General features: G+C 40.3%; 1 protein-coding gene across 1 annotated transcript in view; it reads right to left on the bottom strand.

Annotated features, from left to right (window-relative positions):
* The window catches only part of CNTNAP5 (contactin associated protein like 5), a 272,802-nt gene that overhangs the window by 193,003 nt on the left and 66,535 nt on the right, over positions 1–13,264 (bottom strand). The window contains exons 2-3 of the mRNA XM_017740228.1: positions 10,475–10,585; positions 2,655–2,848 (exon numbers count right to left, since the gene is read on the bottom strand). Coding sequence (XP_017595717.1) covers positions 2,655–2,848; positions 10,475–10,585 — 305 coding nt within the window. The remainder of the gene's footprint in view (positions 1–2,654; positions 2,849–10,474; positions 10,586–13,264) is intronic.

The following is a 13,264-nucleotide window of genomic DNA, read 5'->3' as shown; positions in this document are numbered from 1 at the left end:
GAGCAAAAAACATCACTGAACCAAAGCCAGCACAGATACGCATTCCCAAGTCTGGAACTACCACACTTGTGACAGATTGGTACAGGGTACACTGCCACAGATTGTGACAGTGGAGGCTACCCTGGGGAGCTGCTTTCCCAGCCCTGTGGAATGGTCCACTACACTGCCCTGCCTTAGGTCAAGGACAATGGTTCTTTCCTAGGGGTGTGCAATGCAGAACTTCCCTTACAGCTGTTCAAGAGCCAGATGTTTAGGACAAGCACCATGTTGTGCTTGTCCTCATTTCATCCAAGGGTCTGAAAAAACCTTTAACATTCAGCGGGACAGCACACTTCTATGTTTCTTCTTAGTTAGAAAAAACCCTAAGGAAAGGATAACTGCCAATAAAAGAGAAACGCTGCATAATTTGAAATTACAATTCTATACATGCTTCTGAAAGCCTCTTTGGCTTTCCTCTTTGTGCTCTGAATGGTTCTCTAGGTCTAATTTAATTCAGTGAAGCAAATCCAAAAGTGCCAAGAAAAAAGAATCAGCTTTTTCTTTAGTTAGAATAAAAATTATACAGAAGGAATTCTTGATCTTCATTAATTCCATGGGTAGACATACAACCTCCTAAGTGTTAATGAGACTTGCCAGTTTAGGTGGACCAAAGTGTCTAATGAAATGTCAAATGGGCCCACTTTGGATTTACATTATCAGATATTTCCACCAGGAAATTTGGCGATACATCCTAACAAACCATTCAAGCCCTCTGGGAACACGGAGCAAATGGTTCTTCTGGACTGGAATTATATTACTGGCTCACTTGGTCAGTGTGACTCCTAGAAACTATGGTGAGGGGACAATAATCCAAATCCTTTGTTTCCTTTTCCACACCCAAATTCTATTTCATTTTTCCTCAGTTATATAGAAAATAATCCTCTGTAGCCTATGGTGGTTTCCATTAGAAACATGTACAAAAATTATCTCTCCAGAAAGCAAGCTTCCAGGTCTGCTTAATCTTTGAAATTTGTGTCAGGATCTGCCCTGGATCAACTTCATGCCTGATCCCTCTAGTAAAACAAGGGAGTCCAAGTTGCTCATAAATCCTAATTCATTGTTAAATGCCTGCTAGGCTTGTTCTTATTCTCATGTGCAATTTTAGGTGCCAGATAAGAAACCCATAAATTGGATCCCTAGGGCATTAAGATTTGTTGTGGTAAATTCTATGTGTTGTCTTTTCAAGTTTCCTGTTAAGAAGAAAAATTTACAAAAGAAAATAAAAGTGTGACGTATAATAAAAAAATTAATTTGTCCTAATATAAAATTTTAATAAGCCACATAATATTTTCAGGCAAAGAAGCACTTAACTGACACCAAATCTGTAAAAATATCTCAGTATGGATTTCAGATTCCCAGGGGTGGAAGTCAAGAGACAGATTAAATGATCATTATTATGTCCAAAATGAAATTCCACTGCTTTTAAATAAATAAATAAGTAAATAAATAAATAAAAATATTGGAGCAAAGACAGCCTAATATAACATTTTAAGTGACAGGTGAAGCACTTGACAACTTTATGACCATCTTAGGACCAAAGTTGCTTTTCTAAGGGAAGAAGGATTTCATTAGACTTCCCTAAATCAAACCATGATAAAACAAAGTGATGATACCATAGATTTTAGACCTACAGAAGTTCACCTCCCATCTCCACTGCCACAACACACTCAGGGAAAAATTAAGCAGTCCTTTTCCTCTCTCCCTGCTGCACGCTGAGTCTCATCATTCACAGTCACTATGTTCTGGAAGCAAAATCTGCTTTTGTGACACAGCATTTAAACAAATTAATAACCAAAGAAAAATCGTAAGTCTACTTGGTTACTCTTAACATATTTCCCTTTATTTTCATGAAGAATCTGTTTCTTTTAACACTACATATTTTGATGCTACCAGGGCTGTTGATCCACAGAACTACAGAACACAGCATAGAGAGAATCCTACAATTTTTCAATTTCCTACAATTCAAAATCCTACAATTTCCTACAATTCACTAACAGTTACTACTTTTTGTACAAAAGGAAGACTTGTAAACTTCCATCCACACCTGTGGTGCCACTGCTGCCCCATGCACTCCTACCAACAGCACCTGGCACAGCCACGCACTGGACTTGTGATGCAGCAATGGTCAAGTCTGCATTAAAGCATCAGAAAAAGCCTTGATCACTTTTAGTGTGTCTCCTAAATCATCCCACAACCTATGCTGCAGCTCCAGTCTTCTCCAGCTGAGGAGCAATTTACCACCCATCTTCCTCAGCATGATCTCTCGTGTTCTGGCCAAACACGTACAAGACACAGAATTAATTTTCATCTTTCCTGGAGAAAGCCCCATTTACCCTGGTGTGCCTGAATCAAAGCCAACCAGGCACAGAAGCACACAGGTCATTTTAAGTGCCCTGATCTGAAAAACAGTGTAGTCCTGAGGGCCTAAACTTGTATTACACAGACAGTCAGTGACATAACCCATTTAGATCAAAACACTCCGTGGAGTCGCTCAGGTCTGCTCTCTCACCACTGCAGCACTCCTCTGATGTAAAACCAAAGCTGTTTCTCCAAACACCAAAATGAGCCTGAAGCAGAGAGATCTAGGGCCAAAGGCACTGCCAGCTCAGACCTACCCAGACGGTGTCGTCCTGTCTGTACTGTTTCCAGTTGCGGCCGGTGTCGCTGAACATCAGCGCGTAGCTGGTCACCCAGTCCGAGCTCCCATACCGGCCCTGGGTGGCCACCGCCACGATCTCCACTCTGTCGCCCAGATCTACCTGGAGCCACTGCTGCTCGTTGGACTCCAGTGGGGACCAGCCACCTGCTCCTGAAAGATTGGATGAAGAGAATTTAGACGACAATAACAGCACCAAAAAATTATGCTTGATAAAGAACCATTAAATTATTTCAGGGCATCACAGGGGGCTCTACTTGAGCATGTGGCTGTTTTTTCATATTTTAGTATTAGGAAATATACTACATGAGGTGTGCTTGCATGAGGTTATCTCCATTAACCTAAGTTCAAGAGGAATTCTGAATTTAAGACATCTTAAGGAAATTTATACTTTTTCAGCTGTACAAACATCAAAGAAGTTGGCACACCCTCAATCACAAAAAAAAAAAAAAAAATCGTATCTATTCCCTCCTTGCAAATCTGGGAATGTGGACTTGTAACTTGCAGTTTGCTTTGATATTTTCCTTTTTGCTATGTTCTGAAAGAAATGCAAAATGTTAGTTATCTTTATTTGAGCCCTATTAAGTATTTGAAAGAATGGTTTAACTACAGCTTGTAAGAGCATTTCAGATAATTCGCTGTAAAGTAGGCTGTCTCTGACATGAGCTTGTAATTCACATTTGTCCTTTAAAAGTAAAGATGTGCACTATCCCCTGAATTCCTTTAAAGGCTGAACAGGCCTGTGGTAACACCAACCCAATGAAACGGAACTGCAACCACTGCTTGCATTTTACCACTTTGCTCACCACAATAAATGGGAGCTTATGGTTAAAAAGCAAATCATTCCAGACTGGAATGTATTATTTTATGGTCTCGTGCTTTCTTTTACACCCTAGAATTACAGGCTGTTTATTTTCCTTTAACTTGTTTCTCCTGGCACACATTTATTCTCTGCATACACCCTACGTTCAATTCAGCCTCACCAATAAGCAATCAGTGCAGCTATGAAGAACACAGAAGCCATCAACCAAGTAGCCAAGACATCAAATTTTGAGGCTGCCACTGCTTCTGCAACCCAACACCTTTTTGTTTTGTCACAGTTAATTACGTTTAGAAAAGCTCTCCAGTGTGACTACAGTGAACACAGTCACATTAGGAATAAAACACAGGAAACAGTTGTGAATAAAGCATTAACAACTCTTCATGTAAACTACAAGAATGATTCCAAATAAGCATTTCCAAACAAAATGCGTTACTAAACTTTGGTTATTAGGAGTGGTTTTATCTTACTATTTTAATCTTATTAACGGATCTGTCTCAAAGTTGCTCCATGAAAAGTTCATTGAAGTGAATAGAGTTAAAAGATTAATAAATGTGGTTTCTATCAATGAACTCAATTTCAGTAACTCTGCACTTTTAAAAATGTCTTGTGTTCCCTGGATTGCATTGTACTTTCCAACTCTCAACTGAAATCCCTTTGTCTAAGAATAGGTGTTAGAATTGTCACTATTTACAATTTATTAATCCAGGATTTATCTGAACTCCTGAAACTGAACCATATCTATTCCATACCTGGAATGGAGTATTGTTCCTGCTGCCCTGGATGACTCAGCCTTCATTCTTCTACAAGAACTCTCCAGGGAAAATAGTTTGCAACCAAGCCAATGCATACTGCTTCTTAGTGCCATGATTTACCCTTTTCAATCACAATAGAAGTCTTCATCATCACTGATTATTTTACCTGCCTTAAATAGAATACTCTCTCCTATGAGCATGCCATTAAACACCTAATGAGAATACTAGGAATTTCATCACTGATTTCTTCTTTGACTACTTCATAGCTCTTTTAACTCCATACCTATATAGAGCTTATATAAGAGTATAACACTTTCTGTTAAAAAGTTACTTTCTGTTAAAAGGTTACCTCTCATGCCACCCTTTTTTTATTTTGATATTTTAAGTGCCATATAGAAAGTATGTTGTTTGCCTTGAAGATGCAAACTATATAGCTATATTCAAAGACAACAAACTACAGATTTCTCCTACACACAGTTGTAACTAGTGCACACAGGAGCCAAGGGCAAACTTCTTTTGGATTGTAATATCCTAAAATAGACTCTGAACACAATAGTTGTTGCTTTTTTTTTCCCCCCCAGTTTTATTCCAGGAACTGACATGATATAAAAATCTGCTTCAGAAGTTCTGGCAAGGTTGTTCCATTCATGACTCAAAAGAGCCTATTCTAGATGTTTTCAGCACATATTAAAAGAAAGCTGGCATTTTCATCTTTCCTTCATTCAACATAGAGAATGACAACTAGATGAAGGAAAACAACTTTTAACAAAAATATTTGGTGAGTCTTCCATTAAAAAAACCACAAAAGCTGTGCTTTCTATGTTCTAGTTTATACATAAGTTTTTAAGCCAAGCCTGTTAGCACAGATGCTTCCCAGTAGTATGTCAAATATCTTAACTAAATATCTAGTTTATGCTTTCTCCCTTCTGCTGCTAGAAGTGGCAGGAATGTGATATGCTTTCCACAAAAGTGTTTGGCTTTACTGTGCACTGCTATTTTCCAGCTTGAGCACCACAGGCTTATAATTTTGAAGTCAAACAAATGATATACACTGAACAGAAATTTGGGAGATCTGTGCTGAGCTTGAGCCCTAAAATCATAGATTACATGGTGTCTCTGAACTGCATCTCTTTACATGAGCACATTTGTGTGCTGGGAATGTCACTCTTCAGATGCAAGTACTGTGGACACAGCACTGACACCTGCTCGTAGCATCACCTCTCCAAAGCTGGCCTTGCAATATATCAGTTACAGGCCATGTCTTTACAGAACAGCATCTGCTTCATATATTTTTTCCTGTGCAGAAGAAAGCCCACTGTGTTTCCCTCTCCCAAACCTTCCACCATTACCATTTCCACAGGTGGACAGTAATTCTACTGCTAGTAAGAATGGCAGCTAAAATCCCTGCAACAGCAAAGCTGCATCAACTGCATGACTGAGGGCAGAACCGAAGCTTTTCCCACTGGGCCTCTCTCACTTCTGCTAATAAAGCAAACAGCTTCTGCTTGCTTTTGTGGTTATCCCAGATCCTCACCAAATACTCCTGTCAGTGCCAAAAATCAATAAATGTCCTTTTTCCTCCACATTTACTCTGTTATATAGAGCAGGTAGCACAAGGGATACTGGCATTTCTTCCAGCACAATCTCGTTTTGCACACTTCTTTTATGCACATCATTCCTGATAGTGTGTCAAAAACCCATCCTATACTTCTTTTAGTATGTAGCAAAAAAGCACAACCAAAGCAGAGCAACTACTTAGAGTAATTTGCTCCTCTACCCACCAGTGATGCTTGCCCTGAGGACTGTTTGCCAGCACAGGCCCAAGAGAAAGGACAAGAAGGCTCTAAAAGGCAACAACATGGGCTACTGAAGACACAGTTTACAGCACATCAACACCTTTGAACAGATACAAGCATAACCTGACATCCTTTTCCTTCAATTGGGCACAAAGATACTGAAGAGGACCATACAACTTTTATTAAGTGTGGCATAAAGGCAAACCAGACAAAAATTTGGCTTTGATTAGGTCCATCAGATCTCCACACCTGTTTTAGGTAACTGGAAAGTACTAAGGTGTTAAGATGTCACATTGTCTCTCACACGAAAGCAAGAGAGACAGGATGCTCAGTATTTCCCCTTTCTGGCATTGATAGGATTCTGCACATTGTGCAACACCATCATTCCTCACAGCTCACACATTTCACATCTTCTGTGGATCATTTCAAAGGAGGCATTCAACATGGTATGGGGAAAATGCCCCAGCGGAAAAAGAGTACCACAGGAATCTGATATATTGTTCATATTCTCCATGGCAACAAATCATAATGTTAGAAATATGTGGAGAGCAAGGATCTGATGGTTTCTCAGCTGGAGACCCATATGATTCCAAGAAATATGATAAAATACTTCTGTTTCTTTTTCAGACTGTTTGTACATTTTGCCATAGTTGTTTCAAAAACTGCATGTAAGCCCAGTGTTATGCAGTCAATGCTTTTTGTAGTTCATTAATACAAAGCACAGGGAAATATTATTTCCACCCTACATTGCCTTACAAACAGCTCAAATGGCTTTATATTGCACTAAAATCTCCTGGACTTCCCGCTGCAACTAAGTGCTTCCCTGCTGCAGAATTTTACTTTAATGTCCAGATCAAACACTTCCTGGCCATAAAACAAATTCTTTTTGACATTATATATGTTTTATATTCTCATATATAATTGCCTGTACTGACTACTCAGGCTGAGAACTAATAAGAACTGAAAAATCTTAGGTGATACAGTCATGCTGTAGCAATTTTCCTATTATTTTTCATTATTTATTTACTATACACAAAAAAGCTGACAAATCCCTCTCATGGGCAAATAATATATTTCATGCCTCAGAATCACATTTATCAGAATTATACTAGCTCTTTAGTACCAGTATGGATTTATCAGCATTTTAATTGAGCGCTTTCAGCTGTGCACACAAAGCTTTACTCATGGGTGCTTTGTGTGTTTGTTTTTTTAAATGGCACATTCCACTACTGCAGGCCCTTTTTTTTTAAACAACAGCCTTTTACTTACTGTTATCTATTACTGAATCCGCTTGATGAATTTGTACTTTCTGTTGACAAAGGACTGGGTCGTGCTTTAAAAACTCATCTTCACTTGTTGCATTCATGTTTACATTAACAAATATATTGATCTGGCTTTCTACCCAGAGGCTCTGTTCCTTGCAGCACTGTCTTATCAATTACAAGCAAAGCTAAGCCAGCTCATCAAAACATTCAACATTATCAGAAAGCCACAGGCCAGTCCTTGTTAGGAAATATTATTTCCTGTAAAGATATCTACTATTTGCATTCAAGTGACAGTCAAAGAAAGTTTCTACAGCTACCATCTACCACTGCTTGCTCCTCCAACCCAAGGTGAGGTACTGCTCTGGCAACAGTAGACTTAGTTTTCTTCACAGTAGCTGGTATGGAGCTACTTGTGCTGGAAACAGTGCTGATAATACAGACATTTTTCTGATATTGCTGAGAACTGCTTACACACAGGCCAAGGCCTTTTCTGCTCCTCACACCACACCACTAAAGAGGAGGCTGGGAGGAAGCAAAATTTGGGAGTGGACACAGCCAGGACAGCTGACCCCAACTGACCACAGGGATATCCCATCCCACATGGCATCATGCTCCGCATTTGAAGATGGGGGATGAAGGAGGAGGAAAAGGGGGATGTTCAGAGCGATCGCTTCCTGAGTCACCGTCAGGTGTGATGGAGCTCTGTTTTTCAGGGGATTGGCTGAATCCCTGCCTGCCCATGGGAAGTGGTGAATGAGCTCCTGGTCATGCTTTGCTTGCACACATGGCTTTGCTTTATCTATTAAGCTGTCTTTGTCTCAACCCATGAGTTTCTCGCTTTTACTCTTCTGATTCTCTCCCCCATCCCACCAGGGGGAGTGAGTGGCTGTGTGGGGCTGAGCTGCTGGGGTTTGTCCATGGCACGTGCCCAGCATGGGCCTCAAAGGGTTCAAGATAATTACAGATTTGATTGGAATGTGCTAGACTGAATTTACAGCTGTTACTGCTGGTTAGCTATTAATCAGCAGCTTTTGTGTTTGCCATAGGGCTTGCTTCCTTTACTGTTTATTAGTCTACTGCTCATTAGTAGCTACTTTTTGCTTTTGCTGCTTGCTGTACTGCTTATCATCTTACTCTGTTGGGCCTGGAAACATTTTGATAACAGCAGTGACCATGCTTCTGGGCTGGCAAAAGTCCAGGGCATCTCCGCTGTTCCTGTGCTGCTGCACTGGCCAGGCTGGAACTCCAGTGTGAACTCAAGCCAAAGGGGCTGTGACCTGTGGACAAGTCCCTGGGGCAAAAGGACACCCCAGGTGTCTGTGGCTGTGAATAAGCCCATGCCAGAGCACATGCTCTCATCTCTTTGAGATGCACGTGCATCTCAAAGTGCTGTGACCATGGTTACATCTGTACCACAGCTGATACCTCTGAAGGGACTGTGGCCCAAGGGTAAGTTCACACTGCAGGAGGTACACCCTGAAGCACCTGTGGCTGTGCATGAGGCCATACTGGAGTATGCCAAAGCATGTGGCTGTGGCCAAGCCCATGACCCAGCAGAGACTGCAGCCATGGGGAAGGCAAGAACAGGTTTACTTCCAAAAGGACTGTGGCTGTGGGTAAGGCCATGATGGAGTGAGCAGCTGTGTGGGACTTTATTGTTGTTGGGGATTAACCCACAACAAGTCCCCATATGAACCCTGCCAGCACTGTATCTGCACATTCCTACAAAAGTCCATGCAGCAGAAGAATTAAACAAGGTAGAGTTTAGCTTCTAGGTCCCTGTGCTGGCCTCAGCTCATCAGTTATCACATAAGTGTTCAAAACATTAAATCAAAGTTGCTGAAACAACCCCCTTACTTAGGGCTCCGTTTCAATACTCTGTCTCCTGTTCCCATGACTAGTGCAAAAGACAGCATGGACCTTACCACTGTGACACTGGATTGCTGAAAAAATACAATATCTGACCCCATGACAAAACTGTAGGACAGTTAACTAAGACCTATTTCAATTTCTGACCTTAAATTTAAACCACTGTCATAATTTCAGACATTGTTAATATCTCTTTTAAATACAGAACAGCCAGAGCTTGACTTGCAATACTGATTTTGAACTTCTTCTTCTTTTCTGCAGATAAAATTAGCCATTAGAGCCATCTGCACAATCACATAAGCATATCCATAACACCATCTCAGACAGCAGTTGGAGACAAAGGCAGGGCAAACTCAAATATCATGCTCAATGTCTACAACTTTCTGTTGTCGAGCAGTTAGCCATATGACCTTCTACTTGCTGAGGAACTCTGGTTCTAGAGTTTAAATATGATATAGTAACTCCCATCTAACACTTCTTTAATGGCCTAGCAACTCCTTATCATTAGTTCCAAGCATATAAGAGAGTCTTTCTACAGATTTATCAAATGGCCTTTGATTAAAACATACTTTAGAGATGTTTAAGAATGAAAATTCTCGTTTACTTTCAATTAAAACCTTTTTTCTAGTAGTGTTCTTTCTAGTGTTTCCTAAAATGAAAATCATATGTAATATGATAATACAGGGCTTTCCACTTTTAGAGGCTCTACCTTGGAAATAAGATGGGAGCCAACAACCCAAATTTGCAACAGGATGTCAAATGATGCCCAAAAAAGTATCAGAAAAGAGAAGTTGGCATTAAGTTTCATACTAATAGTTCCACCTTGTGTGTGAACTCATTAACTGGACCTCAAACATTCCTGATTGCAAATGCCTGAAAAGTTGTTTTTCATGCTCGCTATTTCTGCAGAGTTGCGTAGTCACTGAATTCCACTGGAATTTCATATCTACTCGCTATTAACACCTACGTTTTAGAATAGGGTCCCAAGCCTACTGGCCTTTAAACTTTTAAAATATGGGAACTCATGAGAAGCAAAAAGACTATCTGAACTTCCTTAATGATGTCTCTACAAGAGAAATGGAGAGCTTCAAATTTAATAGAAGCTTTCTATAATAAAGGAGGAAATTGCTCCTACACAGCGCACTCTCAGGAGCATAAATTAATGGCTCTATTCCACTTGCCTCTGAATGCACTGCATACAAACAGCATAAAAAGTTATTCTGTGTAAATGTGATTAAAATGAATAGTTTAGGCATTTCATACTGCAGTCTTACCATCTCGCCTGTTGAGTTTTGCAAAGCTGGAACTGTGAGTACTGAAGAGCTCAGAGGAACTGGTAAGGGCAGCTGAAGGTAAGGGAGAGACCAGTGCATCATCACAATTATCTAGAAAGGAGAATAAAAAACAAAACATACAGAGGTCATCATATGAGCAACACATATGCCAACTTGTGCTATCTCCAGGTGGTGCTTTTTCTACTTAGTAGATAGACAGAGACTGGAGACAGAGCACACTTGTGCTTGAACTCACATGTGAGAACTGAAATTAACCCTCCAGAATGTCCCAGTCTGGTGGGACAGCAACCACATGGGAGCTGCTGTTAAGACAAGGAATGCTTGAAGAACTGGAAAATGTCCTTTCACTGAATGAGATTTGATAAGGTACCCTGCAGTTAAAGAAGGTAATGATTCTTGTTGCAAAAGCCACTGCAAGAGTACAGTAATGCCCTGGCTGACTTTAGAGAACACCCCAGGTGGTGTGCTCAGCACAGTTTTCCCCAAGAACAGGTATGTAATGTAGGAGTTACAACTTCATATTTCTGTGTGGAAGTGACACACAGGGTCATGCCATGGGGGCTTTTGCAACATGTAAAAATGTGTTCTGTGCTTAGCATGTACCTCATGCTGCACTAAGATCTCAAAACCTAAACATATCCTTCATTTCTTCCCCAAGCTCACACAAAAATGCAGGGCCAAATTAGTTTTGTTCACTCACATGAGCAGCCTCTATGTTTCTCCCCTCTATCTTTCACATCTGCTTCTGAGGACAGATGGGCTAAGCTAACACTCAAGTGGAATTTCTGAGCCCATACTGTTTGAACAGCAATGGAATTAAATAAAGTAAATTTTCTCATTACTATGCTGTCACATAAACACTCAAGAACATAATGCAGGGTTTCAGTAGGGAGCAGTAATAATAATAATAGTAATAATAATAATAATCCCCTCTCATTTTTAATTGAATCTCCCATGGAGCAAACATGGATATAATTACTGGAAAAGGCCTGCAGGTCATTGGGATCTCAGGCCACCACAGTGTTCTTGCATTCAGAGAGTAAATATGCAATTTACAGGGATCGGGGGGAAAGGAAGGGCTACAAAAGACAAAGAATAAAAGCAAAACTTGCTCTATAGTTATGAAAATGAATTTAGATTATTCCAAAACTGAGTGATACCTTTTCCATATTGAGACAGATTATAGTAAAATATTTCTCATCTCTTTGTACAATGAATCTCTAAAACAACCCAGATACTTTTGTAATCAAAATCTAGCTCTATATGAAAGAAAATCAATGTAATCAATATAATTTATATTAGTGCATTGAAGGATGGATCTCAAAACCAAAACTTCTATACAAAACCCTTTCCATCTCTTTGATCCCCAAGAGCAAAAAGGGCCTATAAAGATCTGCAAGATAGATAAATCAGGGACAAGTCTGCACTGATGTTGCAGCCATGAGGATAATTAGCCAAGTAAATAAGTACCATCATCCTGAGCAGATTCCCTATGACTTACACCCTTTGAATCTCAAAGGGAACTTCTGGAGGGTCTGTGGAGTGCCAATCTCCAGGTACACACCATGAGATCAGGCCATAACTATTCTATTTCGACTTAAAAAAATCCCAAACAAAACAACTGTACATTGAGAGTCTTAAATTCACTGTCATTTGTTACCTGATCAGAGATTTAAACAAAGATCAGAGATGTAATCGAAGATGGTGAGTACATCAGGGCACTGAATTCACCCAAACTTCTGCATTCTATAAAACCAGCAGAGGGGCTGAGAACCTCTAAAAAGAAGGTCCAAAATCCTAGCAGGCAGATCTATAGGACTATTCAGCAACACTTAAAACATGAGGTTGGGAATAACTGAACGCAGAGATTTCACTTTAAACAGTGTCTAGACTTCTGGCTCTTTTCAGCTCCCTGTGGTTGCTCCTGGGCCACGAGAGAACTCAGCACATCAATCAGCCTGTGATCCAGTTGTCCATCACTGTTCCCCAAAGGTAGGATTGGATATCTATGGGACACCAAGTGTCTCAGCATCTCAGCAAGAGGAAACCATTTCAGAGCAACCCTTTTAAGGTTTTCCCGGGGATCTCTAGAGGCTCCAGCCTGAGAAGTGGCAATTAGCTCCTGTAACCATGAGATGCTTCGTCTACATTTCCATATCCTTTGCTTCTGTCCCAATGCACATTCATCTGTATCTCTGCTGCTACAGCACTGCAACATCATTTCCATGCTTAATTCTGGGATCCTTATTTTGCTTTCTTCTAAAAAAGAAAGGGGGGAAAAAAAAGAAAAAAGAAAGAAAGAAAAAACAGCCAAACAACAGCTAGGAAACCTTCCCTGAATTAGTATCTAACTATGAAAAATGTAAATGTAAGGCTTGAGGATTTAGGACAGCATTAAAAAATTGATGATAGTTCTGAGGGTACCAGGACTAATACAGCCCAACTTTCAACAGATAACAGAGTAATGATTGATTGACTCAGGGTGCATGCAGGAATTTCCTCCAAGTGAAGATTATTTTTGAATGGACACTCTGACAAGATGCAAGGCCACTCTTCTGCCCGTCCCTCAGTCAAAACTAACTTTGCAACACTGAATGTTGCACCAGCAGCTGTACATGCACAGACCTTCAGTGCAGGACATGGCACAGTTAGTACATGCCAAATGAAATCCCAGAGTACAGTGAAGTGCTTGGGATGCACCAGTCCACTTGTACATGCACAGCAATCCAAATAATTTGCAGAACAACTCTGATACATCCCTTGTCAGAG

The sequence above is a fragment of the Corvus brachyrhynchos genome, unplaced genomic scaffold (assembly GCF_000691975.1).
Source record: "Corvus brachyrhynchos isolate BGI_N302 unplaced genomic scaffold, ASM69197v1 scaffold126, whole genome shotgun sequence".
Classification (NCBI taxonomy): Eukaryota; Metazoa; Chordata; class Aves; order Passeriformes; family Corvidae; genus Corvus; species Corvus brachyrhynchos.
The sequence above is the reverse complement of the archived record's forward strand: the minus strand, read 5'-3'. Positions and strand labels throughout refer to the sequence as shown.